General features: G+C 35.4%; 1 protein-coding gene across 4 annotated transcripts in view; it reads right to left on the bottom strand.

Moving 5' to 3' along the window:
- Tnpo3 (transportin 3) overlaps positions 1-18,862 on the bottom strand; it is a 90,586-nt gene that overhangs the window by 17,951 nt on the left and 53,773 nt on the right. For all 4 annotated transcript variants that reach the window (XR_013088634.2, XM_076833410.2, XM_076833404.2 and 1 more), the window contains exons 12-20: positions 18,016-18,207; positions 14,700-14,791; positions 12,980-13,056; positions 10,295-10,355; positions 8,494-8,634; positions 6,495-6,611; positions 5,329-5,423; positions 3,327-3,483; positions 2,170-2,337 (exon numbers count right to left, since the gene is read on the bottom strand). Coding sequence is in view for 3 of the 4 variants with exons in the window: in XM_076833410.2 (XP_076689525.1) it covers positions 2,170-2,337; positions 3,327-3,483; positions 5,329-5,423; positions 6,495-6,611; positions 8,494-8,634; positions 10,295-10,355; positions 12,980-13,056; positions 14,700-14,791; positions 18,016-18,207 (1,100 nt within the window). In the remaining variant the exon portion in view is untranslated. The remainder of the gene's footprint in view (positions 1-2,169; positions 2,338-3,326; positions 3,484-5,328; positions 5,424-6,494; positions 6,612-8,493; positions 8,635-10,294; positions 10,356-12,979; positions 13,057-14,699; positions 14,792-18,015; positions 18,208-18,862) is intronic.

Raw genomic sequence — 18,862 nt, 5'->3', positions numbered from 1 at the left:
ATTTGGTCTTGTAAGGTCTTTTGGTCATGGAAGTGAAAAAGCTGACTAAAATAATGATTATTTCTTATTTTGGGTTGTTTTTCCACAATGAGTATTACAAGTGACATAAAAACAGTTTATTATAAACAAGTATACTAAGCAAGCAAGTCTGCATACATAACAATATGAATTCAGTGTCTTTGAATTTTAAAGTCATTTTTCTCAGTAGAAGTCATATCCATCCATTCATTTCTCTGTATAATTGCCTACTTTCTGGGTTAGAAAAGCTCACTCTTATTGCTATTTAAAATGCTTTATTTATATCTGAGCAGTCTCTTTAAACCTTTCATAGGCACATAACTGTCTTACCCCACTTTCAAATTAAAAACTCAAAGACTTGTTCTGGGCTATTTTCTGTTTAACTGTTCTCCTTTGAGTCAGCTCTAATTTTTTTTTTTTTTCATCCCTTTCTTAAATGGGATATACGCTTGGTCATAGTTTTCAGCAATAAAATTATCTTTTTATATCTAACTTTTTTAACATCATATATTTCCCTTCATGTTCATTTATAATCATAAGAGAGGCACAAATGTAAACATTATAATATAAATGCTTAACAAACATAATTCTCCAAATGTTGCCTACAGAAAAGACAATACTTACTCAGAAAAAAATATAAGCAGTGGAAAAGGACTCAGTGAAAAAAAATAGAAAACTAAACAAAAAGGAAAAAACTCATTAGCTAGAACAAATAATCTTTTATTATCTTCCAAAAAAGGCATTTAAAAAATTTGGTTGAAAACATTAAATTTACCATATATGGGTATCCAACAAAGAAAGAGCAACAGAAGAAAGAGTTTAGTTTATTCAACCTAAGAGAGAAAGCTGGTATGTCACCTTCTAGTGAAGGATTTATATATTCAATTTTGAAAAAGTTATATAAGAAACTGCTCAGGTCTGGGTGTGGTGGTACACACCTGTAATCCCAGTGACTTAGGAAGCTGAGGCAGGAGATGGTAAATTCAAGGCCAGCCTCAGTAACTTAGAAAGACCCTGCTTTAAAATAAAAAATAAAAAGAACTAGATATAGTTCAGTAGTAGAGTGCCCCTAGAATGAAAGCCCAGGATTTAAAAAAAAAAAAAAAAAAAAAAAAAAAGCTTAGGAATGTAGATTTTATTTTGACATATGTCCTTAGTTACAATATTAATCCAATTATAGGGTATACACAACCCAAACTTACATAAGTGTTCTTTTACAAAGTTGGAAATTGATGTTTATAGAAGAAAATAATTTAAATTGCTTGATAATAAAGTGTCTATATAGTAAAATGTTATAAGCATATAGATACCTGATTTCTGTTTCTCTCTAAACCTGCTATTCCCATTTTCTTCTGTAAGCACTTAAGTGTATGTTTGTAAATAAAGAACATTTTTGAAAAGTTTGACTTAGTTTAAGCAGAGTATGGGGGTTTTATTTCTTAAGAACTTTCAGAATTAAATTTGTTGGTCCCTGGGTGATGGGAGTGGTGTGTGTATCAAAGACTGCTTTATGAAAACAGAAATATTATTGTATTAGATTGAAATAGAATATGTATACTGAACCAAGAGCAATAGGAATTTATATTACTATCCATTTATATTATATAAATATTATATTACTATCCATTACATATCCATGGTTCTGGAAGACAGTTCACTTAGGTCAACTGTGTACTTTCCTAAAGAGCTTTTTTTATCAATATTAAAAATATTATCCTGTGGTCAGTACTCAAATTACTTGGACATAACTGTATAATGCTCTGGCTAGATACATCAGTAAGAAATAATACAATTCCCCAAAGTGATTGAATATTGGAATAATCTGCAACTCACTATAACTGATACATGGGATCTCTTATGAGGGAAAAATTTCTTACTGGCTAGTCACATAGCTGAATTCAATGCTTGTACTTACTTCTGGTAATGCACAGTATAAACCTCATGAGAGATTTATTTAAACATAAATATGATATTAAGTTATTTTTCTTCTCTGGGCCCTTTCAACTACCAATTAAACTTAGCAATATGCCTAAATTTGGTTCTAAGGACATATGCAAAAGGGCTTGTTTCGAAGTTATGGTAGGCTTCAAGGAACCAAAGTCTATTAAGTTTAAGAATTAGGAGAATAGGTTGCTTATGAAAGAATCTTACCGGTCTGTCAACCTGCATGATCTCCCAGAGCACTTCAGCCACGTCTGGTAAGGTATAGGGGGGGAGACAAAAGCAACATGTATGGAGCAGCTGGCTTACAAGCTGCTGTCCAAGCTGGTTCATCACCTGTCCAATTAGTTCTTTTCGTAATTCAAAGTCTTCTTCATGCTGTAACAAAGCAGGAGTGTCAGATGACTGTGGTTCTAGTTTCCACTTTCCAAAGAACAAGAACTCACTCTCCGTTAGTCTAATAAGTACTCTTTACCATGGAAAAAAGTATATACATTATGTGACAGCTGAATTCATAATGACCATTAAATATTTTGTCATTAGGAAGAAAATATGAGTTTAATATGAGGGAAATGGAGTCATAGGTATCTGATGAGATTAATATTAATGATTTGATTTTTCAGGATTAGAAGGCAGAAGAGAAACAATGGTTAAGAATTAAGATTAGCATTTTTCCCCCGTGAAAAGTAACTCATGTCCTTGTTTTCATCTCCCATGTTCACCTCCCTGTCTTGTTCCTTGCTTATTTCCTTTTAAAATAAACCTTGATTACTTTTTACTTATTAGCTCATTCACATATTTCTTCTTTACTTTCAATCCTACTCAACATCTAGACAAATTTACCTTTGAAAATCTTGTGAACCACTTCACTACATAGCCAAACAGGTTTATATTCATTGTCTACTAGCATACTTCATGCTATTCTGACTTTTCCTGATCACAGTTATATACCAATTAGACTATCCTCCTCTCTAATCCATCAAAGTTCTATCTCTATCTTACGGCTTTAAGTTTCTTCTTTTGAAGACAGTTACCCCAACTAATTTCTGTCCAGAACCTTCCCTATTCTGACTCATAGCAATCATGACTTTTATCACTCATCTCTATGTCTATTTATCTCTTCAACTAGACACCAAATATTTTGGAAACAGGGACAGTTTTAGACTGCTTTGTCTACAAGATGCCTAAGGCACTTAGCACGGCTACCTTAGATCTGGAGTTAATAATTCAGGGGGTGAATGATCAACTATGATATATGTCTGGTAATAGAGATCAAATATGGACCTACTAGCATACTGGTTTTCCCCTAAATAGTAAGGAAGAGATGATAATCTGTTAAGTAGGAAAGGTACAATGTTTATACTTACATCATTGGCTACCCCTGTATGGATGAGGTCTCGTAGGAACCTCATGACACTACAATTGGCATCCCGGTGATCCAGGGTAGTAGAGGCAATGGCCCACTGTAAGATTGGGATGACTACTTGGCTCCTCAGTAAGGTGACAGGGCTACGCTGAATAAACCTGTTATGGAAAGAGAGGCTGGATATAATAAATGATAAGATTAGGCTACAAAAAAGCAAGCAGGGTAAAGGATAAAAAACCATGAAGATACCAAAAAGATCAACTGTTGCTATAATTGTAGGGAGGAGGAAATAAATATAGCACAGAAGATTTTTAGGCAGTGAAAATGCTATAATGGTGGATTGTTTTTTTAAAACTCACAAAATGGGTACACCAAAAGTAAACCCTAATGTAAACCATGAACTTTGGGCAATGATGTGTGAATGCAGGTTCACTGGTTATAACAAATGACCCACTCTAGAGGGGAATGCTGATAACAGAGGAGGCTATGTTTGCTTGTTTGGGACAGAGAAACTGGAGGAATATGGGAATTCTATACTTAGTTTACTCAGTTTTGATGTGAACCTAAAACTGCTCTTTAAAAAATATTTATTGGAAACAAAAAGGCAAGAAAGGGACCATATTTTAGATTAGCACATGAAAAAACATGTTGTCAAACTCAATTTCCAATTAAGACTTTGAAGTAGCTTCAAAGATCAGTCCAAAAGAGCCTCAACACATTAGAATAGCATTTCCCAAACTATATTCTATAGAACAACGGTTTCCAGGATGTCAATAAGAATTCTTCAAAAATAAATTGTGTGTTCAATCTGGTTGGAAAATGCTGAATTTTTAAAGTAGTTTTGCTTGAGGTTTTTTTTGTTTGTTTGTTTTAAATTACCACAAGATTTTACCAATTGTTTGTGAGATGGTGGTCTCACTAAATTTCCCAGGTTGATCTTAAACTTATATTTCCTCATCTCCTGTTCTTTCAGATTCTTTATTATACAGGAAGAATTTTTTTTTAAAGAATACAGTATGTTCTGAATTTACTTCACCACATGCAAAGAGTTTTCCAAGAAAGATATCCTGGTAAACAGAGGTTGACTGCTTGTCCAATAATTCTTTTCTAGATTCACAAATAAGGTTTTTTATTTTGTTTTTTAAACCTGTCCAAAAACCAACAAAAGCAGTATTCTATATTCAATTCTAAGATGAAATAGTCAAGTCAATAAGACTTCAAATTTTCACTGGTACAATAATTTAAACAGTGGGGCTGAGTGGTAGAGTGCATGCTTAATATGTATGAATCCTTAGGTTCAATCCGGAGCATCTAAAGTTTTCTTAAAAAATGCATTTAAATTTGTTCACTGACTTGGTTCAAATTCCTTAACAAAGGACCAAGAAGGAATTCAAGCAGAAGGTCAGCAACAATGTTTTCAGTGCTATTGGTAAAAGAAATTTAATGGATAGGAGTGATAGCAGCCTGGTGAGGGTACAGCTGGACTAGTAACTTCTAAGGCATTTTAAAATCCTAGGAATTTTTTGTTATGAGATATGATTAAATCTGAAGGATGTTAACCTTCTCAAGGAAAAAGCTGGGATGAAGCATGAAATAATCACAGCAGCATAAACACTATGAGGGTTGTAGAGATTATCTAGTCAAATGTTCATACCAGGCACTTTTTTTTTTTTTGGATGCTAGGAATTGAAACTAGGGGCCTCCACTGAGCTACACCACACAACCCATACCAAGCACATTTGTGCTTTGTGCACGTTCTCTTCTTCATGGTAGGAACTCAGATATTTTTCTGCCTGCTCTCACCCAGTATATATCCTTGTTAACCTCTAGGTATATACCAGTTCACAATTTACCTTTGGGTTATGAATCATTAATATCTGTTCTCCAATGATCTCATTTTATAGAGAAAGAAATAACCAGGTGTCAGATGGCAAGATTAAGCAGAGATGGGGATGAGCAATTAATTTTAAAAAAAGTTTAGTTTGTTTTTCAGAAGGACTTGCCTGGTAGCTAGCCTGAACAGGTCATCTACAGTGTCGGGGTGGTTCTGGAGACCATTCTGCTGTTCCAGGAGTTGAAAGGTGGGGATGCACAGTGCCTAGATTAGAACAGTGATTTTAAAAGAAATGCTTATAAAGCTACAGCATTCAGACTTGCCAAATATCACAACAAATACAAAGGGAACAAAAAAGGGAAGCACAGGTGAGAAAAGAAAAGATTGTGATGAGAATCAGATCAGGGAAGCCAGGTGTTATGAAGCATGCCTATAATCCCAGGGAATTGGAAGACCGAGGCAGGAGGATTGCAAGTTCAAGGCCAGCCTCAGCATTTGACAAGGCTCTGTGGCCATGTAGTTTAGTGGTAAAGCCCCTGTACTAAGTTCAATCCCCAGTACTAAGGGGAAAAAAAGAGAGAGAGAGAAAGAGGTGGGGTGGGGTAGATGGGATATGAATCAGTAAAAGCAAGAGAAAAAAAATTTCTGATTAAAACTGTTTCCACACATGAAATTTACATTTCAGAAGAGGTAAAAGGTATAGATTTCAGTTCATAAAACCAGAAAAATGTCATCTCAAAGTTTTATAAGTTTCTGAAAACAAAGACACTATTTATAAATGTGATCTAGGGAGTAGATGAAGTTTTCATAACAACCCTGAAATGTCAATTTTACGTGAAATAATAACTTGGGAAAAGGAGTAGCACACTTTAATTCTCTTATCTATTACTCCCGTGTGACTAGAAAGGAGGAAAAAGAAGTATATTAGAGGCATTTTCCAACACCTGCTATGAACTCCAAAACTCTCTCTGTTGCAAAATAAACTAGTTAATTGGCTATTCCAGGCAAGAAATTAAACATACAATTATGTTTGAGTTTGGAAAGCCTATGCTCTCCCACTCTACTGAAAAAAACTCCACTCTATCACAAGAAAACATAAATCACGCAATACTATTTATAATGATTATTATACTCAAGTAGCCAAGTTTGCTCACTTGCTCTTTCTGCCAATCTCATCTGTACAGAAAACAAAGAGCATTTCTACATTCCTGTTATGAGGAAATCAACATGCATAGAAGGGAAAACATAAAGCAATAAAGACATAGTGAAGAATACAATGCTTGGCTTTTAGGTCCTCTAGGCCTGATGCATCTGCTGTGCCAAGGAAACACATACCTGGAGCATGTCTAGAAGTCCCTGCCGACAGCCTTCTTCCATGCCATACTCATCAACAAGGATACTGCCAAGGTACAGGAAACAGGAATGCTGATGTACATGGTATACATTCACCATCTGCCAAGGGAAAAAAATTCATCAGTTTTGCAAAGGGTGGTGGGGCACACCTGTAATCTCACTTACAAGAGACTGAGGCAGGAAGATACCAAGTTTGAGGCTATCCTTGGCAACTTAGGAAGACCTTGTCTCAAAATAAAAAATTTAAAAGGGATGAGGATTATAGCTCAGTAGCACAAAGTATTGTCAACCCCCAGGATTAATTTAAAAAAAAAAAAAAGTAAAAAAAAAAAATTAATTAAAATCTTTACCCTTCAAAAAGTATCAACTTAGGTAGCTATTTTCCAGGAAGCCACTGAGAGACAGATTGATCTCTTTAAGGCAATATAGTAAACCCAGGCCTCAATTTCTCCATGATTTTCAAGTTCTCTATTTAAGAATTCTTTCAAGCCTTTGATCTTTTATTTTGCTAAAACAATGTTGTAAGAGAATTGTCCAATATTTCAAACTGGAAGACATGAGGGCACTCACGTAATATTTGTAAAACTATAACAGTATGTGCTCAAATTTTATTTGCAATATCAACAAGTCTTATTTTTTTAAGACCATATATAAAACCACAATAGCAACAAAAATATGAAATGTCCTTATCTTGGAGAAGACAGTGAAAGAACTCTTTATTTTTATTTTGGGGACTGAATCCAGGGGCACTTTACCATGCTTAAGATACAAAAACTGTTTAAGATTTTGAGTTGATCTTAAACTCATATATTTTACTTTTTAAGTAAAAAACTTATTTCCAATCAAGATATCTCAATTTCAACAAAATAAAATCTTAGTACAGGGGGTTGTGGCTCAGTTGTAGAGAGCATTTGCCTAGCAAATGCCTCTAGTGTGAGGCACTGGGTTCGATCCTCAGCACCACATAAAAATAAACAAACAAAATAAAGGCATTGTGTCCATCTACAACTAAAAAAAAAGTAAAATAAAACCTTAGTACATTATGTACATTTAAAATATTTGTTTAGGATTTTACTCGAGAAACATTTACCTATTTAAAATGCCATTTGATCTTAGTATATAAATTCAACTATGAGCTTGGTGGGGGTTGAAGGATTTAGTAATTCTTCTATCAGCATATGCCATGGAATGAGCAAGCATAAGATGAGAGCTATGAATCTATTCAGTGTTACAGACTCAAAACTATATGCACTACTAATGAATGACTGAAATCAGGGGTTGGCCAACTTTTATTTTGAAGGGCCACACAGTAAAAAGTATAGGCCTTAACAGGCTGTTCAGTCTTCTAACAACTTACCCATGTAGCACACACACACACACACACACACAAACACACACACACAAAGTCAATAGATAATACTTAAAATATGGTACACTGGCAAAGTTTATGGCCCTGCTTTGAGGTTAACATAAATACAAATTACTTAGTGATGTAAGCTGAGGCATCTCATATACTATAGTTCTAGATGTGAGTACTTCATACAGAAAGTCTTGCTATCATATTGACTTTAAGGATAAAAATAAATAAAATTCATTTTTAACAAATAAGAGATATATGTGAACAACAAACTGTGGTCTATAAAATATCTTTGAGCCAAGAGCTAGCAAAGTTTGACTTGCTACAGTTTTTCCCCAAGGAAATTAATCTGTAAGTGCTTAGCTTTGGTATATAAGGGCTGAACATGACTCATTCTCTTCACATAATTTCACACTGGAATGTAGTCAGACTACAATTATACAAAAGAGATTACAAGTTGTTTTCCTTATAGACAACATATCTACCACAGGCACTTATTTCTTTCAAATATTTTTCAGTTTGCACTTAATAAATTGAGAGCATTTTGGCAGTAAAACTTTTTGATCTAAAGGGTCTTATTTCAAATTCTGTGCATTTAACATTCTGCTTTTGTGGAGAACTTACCTGTGTGACTAGTGGTTGCAGCAGGGCTGCAGAACCTTTGCCTACACAGCGAACAGCAAAGCGAAGGCACCTGCAACAACGCTCTACAATCCGATTATCAGCCCGGTGTTTATTTAGAGTCTCGGATAAAACTGGCCATATCTGAGTCAAAAGAACACAAGAAAGAAAATAATCAACATCTAAAAGCTCAAATAGTGCTCCTACGATGGTACTATCTGATTTGGCTTTTAAATATTCTGGATAAAACTTTTTATAAAAATATACATGACCTGATTTTGACCAGTGTATGGACACACATATGTGCATAGGTTCAACCCATTACCCATCAGTAAAACTTGATCTTTTCTTTTTCTTTTTTTCCTATTACTGGGAATTGAAATCAGAGCCTACCACATGCCAGGCAAGTCCTCTACCATCAAGCTATACCCCCAGCTCTTTTCATATTTTGGGACATGATTTCACTAAATTGCTCAGAATGGGCTCAAATTTGTAATCCTCCTGCCTGAGCCTCCCAAGTCTCTAGATTACAAGGTATGTGCCACTGTACCCAGCTAATTTTTTTCTTTTTTGGCAGTACTGAGGATAGAACCTAATACTTCACGTATGCTAGTCAAGCGTTCTACCAGTAAGTCACACTCCCAGTCCCTCAATTGCTTCTGAAGAGAAATAAAGTGATTCTGGACTTTTTTTTTGGGGGGGGGGGGAGAGGACTGGGAATTGAACCCAGGGGCATTTTAACCATTGAGCCACACCCCCAGCCACATCTATATTTTATTTAGAGACAGAGTCTTGCCGAGTTGCTGAGGCTGCCTTTGAACTTGTAATTCGCCTGTCTTACTCTTACCAATCACTAGGATTATAGGCATTTGCCACCACAACTCATAGTGATTCTTTAGGAAGAATATGTTTTTTTTGTTTTTTCCCTTTGGTGTGTGTGTGTGTGGTGGTGGGGATTGAACTGAGGCCCTTGTACATGCTAGGCAAATGTTCTTCATTGAGCTATACCCCCAGCCCAACAACATGTCTAACTTTACTAAAATGCAGATTGCAATTTCCTAAATCACAACCTTCTTCAACCTTCTTGCATGAGAATGAAAAGAATGGGTTACAGAGGAAGAGATGTTTAAGTAGTTTTAGGAAGGCAGAAGACCTTGAACAGAAGACTGGTGTTAAGGAAACAGCATAATTTGATAAACAATTAAGGATATTTAAGATTTATGCAATCCCCCTCGAGTCTGAAGCTCACTAATCACAACTATGACTCCTGATGTTCACATTTTCCTCAGTGAACAAAAGTACAAGGGAAATATGTTTTCAACAGGGAAACTGAAGCCACTAGCTTTGTCAAAAACATTATGCTAAGATTTATCAGTCCTCCTAGAAATTCTAGGAATCACACACAGTTAAATCTCTATTTCTTCTTTGGCCTTTCAGTGTATTTCCCCACAGCTGGCTTTGTTATCAAATCTAAAATTAAAAGTAAAAAAAAAAAAAAATTAAATTAAATTAAAAGTATCTGGGTGGGGCTTAGGATACAGCTCAGTTGGTAGAGTTCTTGTCTTGCATTACATGGCCCTGGATTCAATCCCCAGCATCACAATTTAAAAAAAAAAAAAAGTATTTGGATGACTCTGTTCCTCATTTCACTGAAATTGGAACCCTACAAACAAATTTAATATCCTTATGAATTTAGAAGACAACACCTTATTAACCCAGTTACCCAAAGCCTTGAAAGAACAGAAGAAACCTTTGAAAGGAACACAAGAAAGCCTTGATTCCATAGGTATTCATTAATACTTACTTCCTGTATGACTTTTTGGCATGGATGAGTCTGTCCATTTTCCACAATGGGATTGGTATGTCTGAGAAAAGAAAAGGGCCCAGAATTGTTAAAGGAGAATAATTTTGCTGAGGACCCAGAGCCTTGGTCCCTGTTTGCTTACTTAGTATATCTTTCTTTAAAATGAAGAAAACCAGATAATACACTCATTTACTTATATCAACACCTTTCCCTCCTATTCCATTCACACCAAAAAAAGCACACTTTAAACCATATTATCATTTTTAAAATTTTTTTTTATTTTTAGTTGTAGTTGGACACAATACCTTTATTTATTTATTTATATGTGGTGCTGAGGATCGAACCCAGGGCTTCGCATGTGCTAGACGAGTGCTCTACCACTGAGCCTGAGCCACATCCCCAGCCCCATATTATCATTTTTTATCACCACTATGCCACTTCCACTATAACCTTCAAATTCTATTCTAACTCTGGTTATTAGGGATATGGGGCACTACTTCTACCTTTTCCATATCCCATCCCTTTTGTAAACATAAATATGTAGTTTCTTCTAAATTAATAATAAAAACATACACAAGCTGTTTGAATCTACCATGAAAAACTGAGTGCTGCTAGCATTAAAAGACAAAAATCTTTAGGCCTTGTTGTCTACCAGGAATGTTTCTTGTAATTCTATTCTGAACCCAATGATAAACAATACAGATCCACCCGTAAGTCAAATCCAACTCTTCTATTTCTGGAGTCCACTAATTTGAAGAAAAACAAGGGAGAAAAAAACTGCAGGATTACTAACTCCATACTACTCTTTAAAATTTTAAATATATTTCTTTTTGCAATACTGGGGGGATTGAACCCAAGGTCTTCTACCTCCTAGGTGAGTACTCTACCACTGAGCTTCATCCTCAGCCCTATTCTTCGATTTTAAAAAACTCAAACACAACATAATAAAAATCTGATTTTCTTTAATTCAAGCATTTATATCTATCACAAATTTTCTTTCATTTAATGTAAAATAATGAATATTATCAATAGGTTCTCAAGAATGGCATGCAATAGGGCTTTCCTAATTACATAAGGAAAACTCTGCACCAAAATAGAAAGATATTTGTTGACAATAGCTAAGAAGCAAAAACAATACCTTTATTTTAACTTATCCCACATACATTTTTCTTTTCTTTCTTCTTTTTTTTTTTTTTTTTTTTTTTTTTTTTTGTGGTGCTAGGGATTGAACTCAGGGCCTTATGCATGCAAGGCAAGCACTCTCCAACTGAGCTATACCCCTAGCCCTCCACATAGTTTTCTAAGTGAATACTATTCTGACATATATGCCCATGGGGCCCATGAGTTTTTAAATTGTGTAATTTAGTCAAGATCGAGCTCTGAATGTTATTCAAATGCCTTTTTAATTATTGAGCTCCTCTTCACAGGAGGATTAATTTCATCTGATTATTGAAAATGGTTTTATTATTATTGTTGTTTTTTGGACCATATACTATATAGCAATGATTCTGAAAGTGTGGTCTTTAGAATAGCAAGCAGCATCACCTGGGAATTTATTAGATATACAAATTTGGGGGCACTACCAAGATCCAATGAATCAAGACACTTGAAGGATGGGAACTAACATTTTTGTTTTGATAAACTTTCAAGGTGATTCTGACACATGCTAAAATTTAAGAATCTCTGAAAATGTATTCTCTCACTGAAAGAATCATATTTAGGGGCTGGGGTTATGGCTCAGTGGTAGAGTGCTTGCTTAGCACATGCAAGGCCCTGGATTCGATCCTCAGCACCACATAAAAAACAAATGAAACAAAGGTATTGTGTCCAACTACAACTGAAAAAATAAATATTTTAAAAACAGAATCATATTTATATAATTATACATATAAATTATATAATTTGCATCGTTATATATACAAATTAAAACTACAAATTATTTATAATTATTATATACTATATAATACTATCACACACAATTATTCATATGTCATATAATTATTATATATATATATAGTGTGTGTGTGTGTGTGTGTGTGCGCGCGCGCTGGGCGCGTTTTCCTCCCCACCCCATCCCCCACCCCTAGTACTGGGGATTGAACCCAGGGCACTCAACCACTGACCTTTATTTCCAGTCCTTTTTATTTTTTGAGACAGCCTCACTAAGGTGCTAAGGTTACAACCCTCCTGTCTCAGCCTTCTAAATAGCTGGGATTAGGTGTTCCACCAGAACTAGTTTAATTATATATATTTTGGGAGAAGGGGGGTACTGGGGATTGAACTCAGGGGCACTCAACCAATCAGTCACATCCTCCCAGTCCTACTTTGTATTTTATTTACAGACAGGGTCTGAGTTGCTTAGTGCTTTGCTTTTTGCTGAGGCTGGCTTTGAACTGGTGATCCTCCTGCCTTAGCCTCCCAAGCTGCTGGGATTATAAGCGCACGCCACCATGCCCAGCGTTCATTTATGTTTTTAAAGGGTCTTTTGACAGAGATAAACCAAGAATTAATTCTCAGAATTTGACTTTGTACCAAAACTTCAGTAACAGGCTTTAGTCTCCTGAAAGACAGCATTATGAAAGTACTTCAAAATATAAGGAAAAAAGTTTGCTTATTTCATCATATATAATGGACTCATCTGAAATTTTAACCCAAGTAAGAAATCCAGAGTCTCCCTTTTCTTACCTAAATATCACTGCCAGGCGATCTAAGAACACAGTGGGATCTGAGGATATGCCATTGCTGGGCTCCTGAGACAACAGCTGAAGAGACAGAGAGACATTATCCAGTGGTCACAAGTACAAATCCACAGCAAACACCACAAATCCTTAAACATCAATTCTGTCTCAATTTCTGCTTATCTCCTTATAACAGCGTCTTAAAAATTACTCAAATGCTATAAACTTAATTTAGATTGTCAAAAATTTTCCTTCATCACCCTGTATCTTAAGCCTGTATATTATATTTTACGCTCATATACTTAGGAGCAGAAAACAGCATCATTTGATTCCACCCCCCACAGATTAAGATATTATTCACATTATATATTATAATGTAGACTGAATATGTTGTTATATTATAATTAAATATATGTAAGATAATATATTTATATTTAGCTTTATGCTATAAAGCTTTCAAATTATAGCTTTATAATATACTCCAAGCAAGTTGCCTATCATTCTTCTTTCCTAAATCATTTTCTTCAGTTCTGAAGATCAAACCCAGGACCTCACACTTGCTAGGCCTTGCTCTAACAACAAGCAACATGCCTAGTCCCCGAAAATTTCTTGGATAAATTTCTACCAGAGATGAATTCTAGAATCATTATATCAAGTTATAAAAACCCTACCATTTGTCTACAGTTATTGTGCTAAAATGTACATTAATAGACATCTTTAAAATATAAGAGAGCCAAGAATGTAGCTCAAAGGTAGAGTACTTGCATAGCAGGTGCCATATAACCAATGTTTGGTTAATGATGGACCATTTATTTATACAATGGTGTTACCATAAGATCGTAAAAGGACTGAAAATATCTTTTTGTCTAGTGACTTTGTAACTGTCCTAACATCAGAGTACAAGACATTACTGATGTGGTTTTTGTGGTGATGCTGGTATAAACAAACCTATTGTGCTAATGGTAGAAAAGCATATCACAGTTGGGCATGGTGGCACATGCCTGTAATCCCAGCTACTCAGGAGCAGAGGTAAGAGGAGCACAAGTTTGAGGCTAGCCTAGACAACTTAGAGAGACCTTGTTTCAGTAAATAAAAAGGGCTGTGATGTAGCTCAGAGGTACAGTGTCCCTGGGTTCAATCCCTATTACCACTCCTTCCCCCTCAAAAAGTATAGCACATACAATTGAGTACAATTCATAAAACTTGATATCAATGATCATTGCTGGTTTATGTATTTACTATACTATACTTTTTTATCATTATTTTAAAGTGTACTACTTCTAGATGGGCACTGTTGCACATGCCTATAACCCCCAGTGACTTTAGAAGGCTGAGCCAGAAGGGTCTCAAGTTCAAGGCCAGCTTTGGCAATTTAACAAGACCCTGTCTGAAAATAAAAAATGGCTGGGGAGATAGCTCAGTGGTAGAATGCCCCTGGATTCACTCTCCAGTATAGCCAAATAAAAAAAAGAAAGAAGAAAAAGTACACAAAAATACAGAACAGTCTACTACCCAGGGGCACTTCTCAGAATATATCCCTGTTGTAAAGGAATGCGCTAGTACTTTTTTCTTATATGTAGCTACTTTGATACTTACTAATTTTAATAAATTTTCAGTTTATTCTTTTGGCTTTTCTAGGCAGATGAAAGACAAGTAAGTAATTTTGTCTTATTTTCTAACATATTAATATCTTATATTTGTTTCTTCCCTTGCTTAATTGGACTCACCTTTTTCAATGCCATAACCTGAACAGAACATAGTTCACTAAGACATTCAGTAATCTTATCCAACGGTAATCTGGCAAGGACAAGAGCTGTCCCTGAAAAACAAAGGAAGATGCAAATGAAAATAATTGAATTATTTCAATTAATCAGTCTACATCATACAGATTAACAGAAAAAGCTGACTGGTTTCATTATTTTTAAAAAAAATCAGCACTGTTTTTAAGATGCAACATTTTGTTATTTATGATTTTTTTTTTCTTTATTTGGCTTAAAAGACCACAGGCTGACTGTCACATTGAGTTTTATAACCAAAGTTGTTACTAATAATATTCTCTATAGCACTAACTGGTTTAAAGATGGTGTAAATATGCCTTCCCTTCCAATTATTCAAAGACTTTAAAAATCTCCTTTAAAAAGCAAATGCCAAAACTATTTCTATACACTATTAATGTAATATTTCTCATCCTTCACAGAGATTGTGATTTAGTGGGTCAAGAGGAGACTTAATTTTTTCTAAGTACTTCAGGCAAATACAATCAGAGAAGTTTGAGAAACACTGACATAATACTTTTAGGAAGGATGGGCTGAAGTCAAAGATTTCATTTGCATTCTACCATAACACACTCTGTGAGCTTTGTGAAACATTATCTCTGAGCCTCAGTTTTTTTTTTAATGTGTGAAAGTGATTTGAATAGAAAATTAATAATCAAGCAACCTTTATCCTACCAGCATTTTCCCCCCAAATAAATGCTACCTTTGAGCTCAACAGCATAAAAAACAAAACAAAACAAACAATCCATAAATCCACAAGAAACAATGTTTAGATTCAGTGGGGCTGGAAGAAAGGTTGGTTCTTTCAGTCAGCCTTCCTCTGGTTCAAATACCTTTTCTATCCCCACCAACCACTGAAATTTATTTTCCCCAAATCCAAAAAAACACATATCAGCCAAATCCAAAGAAACACATATTAGCCAAAGTCCTTGCAAAGTTAAAAACCCTCTGATTCTTATTCATTTCTTTAATTATCATTCAATATAACAGTAATCCTTAAAATCTGAATTTAAAAACTGAGTGATTTTTTTCCCGGCAGTCTATGAGCTATAGATGGGTTAGACATTTCTTTAAAACTAGTGGGGAGGGAAGTGGTTGGGGGAGGTGAAACTTAAATACACTTTACCACTGAGCTACATCCCCAGCCTTTTAAATTTTTTAGACAGAGTCTTGCTGAATTGCTGAAACTTGCCTTAAAATTGTGATCATTCTGCCTCAGTCTCCTGAGTTGCTTGAATTATAGGTGTGTATCACCATGCCTATCTTTTAATTTACATTTTTAATTCATTTCTACAGAAGAGAATGTAAATAAAAACTCTTCTACATCTAGAAGATATCGTAACTGGAAGCCACAATCTACTACAAGTTACCAATCTAAGTTAGATATTACTTTAGTATCATAGTTAAATTTCACTAGAAAATAACAAGAAAGAACAGCTGACTGATTTAATCAATGCCTTATTATCTACACCCATGAAGGCAAAACCTATGGTATGAAAATAAAATCTATGGGAAATGTGTAGTCATATTAACTGGTAAGGAACCTGGTCACAGAAATAAGAGAATTAGTTCATGCATAAGGTCATCTAAAGCCTTGCAAAGGCTGTTTGATGCCCACAGAAACTCAGACACTGTACAGTTTGTATTATCCAACCCTTTATTTAATATATTCCAACCCTCTCTACTTTACCGGCTATAATGATTTTACTACCTCACAGAACACTCCAATCTGTCTTCAGAAAGAAAGACTAGAAATTGTTTTCTTTCTAGGAGCCAGTATATATTTCCCTATACGCGGTTGATAATTCCTCAAAATAAACAGGATCCACTTTTTTATAAATTAATCTTTCAAATGTTTATAAATAACCATCCTGTTTAAAGTCTATTCTAATTTTTTTTAATTGGATATTGAACCCAAGGTACTTTAAATGCCCAACCCTTTTTATTTTTTTAAATATATATATTTTTAGCTGTAAATAGACACAATGTCTTCATTTTATTTACTTAGTTTTATGTGGTGCTGAGGATGGAACCCAGTGCCTCACATGCGTTAGGCGAGCACTCTACCACTGAGCCACAATTCCAGCCCCTTTTTATTTATTTATTTTTAATAATTATTATTTTTTTTAGTTGTAGTTGGACACAATGCATTTATTTATTTATTTATTTACATGTGGTGCTGAGGTTCGAACTCAGGGCCTCATACGTGCTAAGCCAGCACTCTACTGCTGAGCCACAACCCCAGCCCTGCTTTTGAGACAGGGTCTCACTAAGTTTCTCATGCTGGCTTTGCAATTCTCCTGTCTCAGCCTCCCAAGTTATGTGCTACTAGACTCCACTATATTTTTCCCTAAATTTGTTTTTTTTCTTTTTTGGTACTGGGGGGTTGAACCCAGTCGTACTTAACCAATGAACCACATCTTCAGTCAATTTTATTTTGAGACAGGGTCTAAGTTATTTAGGGCTTCACTAAGTTCCTGAGGCTGGCTTTGAACTATGGATCCTCCTGCCTCAGCCTCCCAAGTTTGTGCCACCATGCCCAGCTATCTCCAGTCCTTTTTATTTTTATTTTGAGGCAGGGTATTACTAAGTGGTTAAGGGATTCTCTAAGTTGATGAGACAGGCCTTGAATTTGCAATCCTCCTGCCTTGGTCTCCCAAGTCTCTGGAATTACAGGCATGAGCCACTGCACCCTGCTTTCCCTAATCTTAATAACTCTGGTTCTATTAGTCTGAGCCCCTAACCACTGTGTTTGGATAGGCAGACACACAGTGTAAGCTGATCAGTAATGATAGAGACTAATATGAGACCAGAACCCTTGGCTTGTTCCATGCACACCAACTTTCAATATCTACTTAATTCTTTTTTATAGCACTACTTCCTTAGTAAGTCTAATGTAAAAAGTAACTGTATTTAGTTCAAATGTGCTGCCTCCACCCAAAATCTATACCTGTGCTTTACATCCTTGCCAACAGCATGATTTAATTTTGTAGACTTTAAAATATCTTTTTTTGGTGTTGGTGCTGGGGATTGAACCCAGGGTCTTATGCATGCAGGGCAAGCACTCTACCAATTGAGCTATAGCCCTGGCCCCGACCTTAAAATATCTTAAGAAAACAATGCATGTACACCCTTCCCTGAATGGAAAATCTACCTTCACCATCACTAAGTTTATTACAACTGAAAAACAATTTTATGATGTATATAAAACAACCCCAAATAGAAGCTCAGAGGAAATAGTTACTGGTTAGCATTATTTAATAAATACCTTTTAGCAAGCCCACTGCAGCTTCCGGAGAAAACATGAAGGAGTCAAGAGAACGAGCAATCTCCAGGAGTCCGTTAAAGTGCTGAGCCATGTGATCTCGACAGACAGAGCAAATATTATGAATGGCTTTGGCTGCAGCAGAAGCCAGAGGCTTTTCACACAGGCCTTTCATCAAATAGCCCAACACAGGGTCTGGAAAGTAAAGCAGAGATTATAAATCTGAAACTCAAGGAAAACTTCTAGCTAAAGCAGAGGTTTACAATTTTTTAAGTAAAAGAATATTTTTTAAACAACAAAGTATATAAAGAATCCCCAATAGAAAAAGCATAAAGCTGGGCATGGTGGCGTATGCCTGTCATCCCAGAGACTTGAGAGGCTGAGGCAGGAGAAATGCAAGTTCAACATCAGCTTCAGCAACTTACTGAAGCCCTAAGCAATTTCGTGAGACCCTGTCTCAAAATAAACTAAAAAGGGCTTGGGATGTGGCTCAGTGGTTAAACGCCCCTGGGTTCAATCCCCAGCACCAAATAATCAATCAATAATAAATATATAAATTAAAAAGCATAAAAACAGAGCTGATCTGACAGACACAGTGTTAGGAGGCCCTGAGCCCTATCTATTTCATCTTCCATTTCTTCCCTTATGTTAGTCAACTATTCCTTCTAACTGTCTGGATTCCTGAAGTACAGTTTGAAAACCACTAATTCCACAGTATATATGGCCATTTAGTTATTAAAATATGTTAATGTAAGAAAGAATGTAAGGCTCAGAGGATTACCATTATACCAAGAGATGAATCACTTAGTAAAACAGCCTACACTAATCAGGACAATGATAGTTGTCTAAA

Source organism: Callospermophilus lateralis, chromosome 1 (assembly GCF_048772815.1).
Source record: "Callospermophilus lateralis isolate mCalLat2 chromosome 1, mCalLat2.hap1, whole genome shotgun sequence".
Lineage (NCBI taxonomy): Eukaryota > Metazoa > Chordata > Mammalia > Rodentia > Sciuridae > Callospermophilus > Callospermophilus lateralis.
The sequence above is the reverse complement of the archived record's forward strand: the minus strand, read 5'-3'. Positions and strand labels throughout refer to the sequence as shown.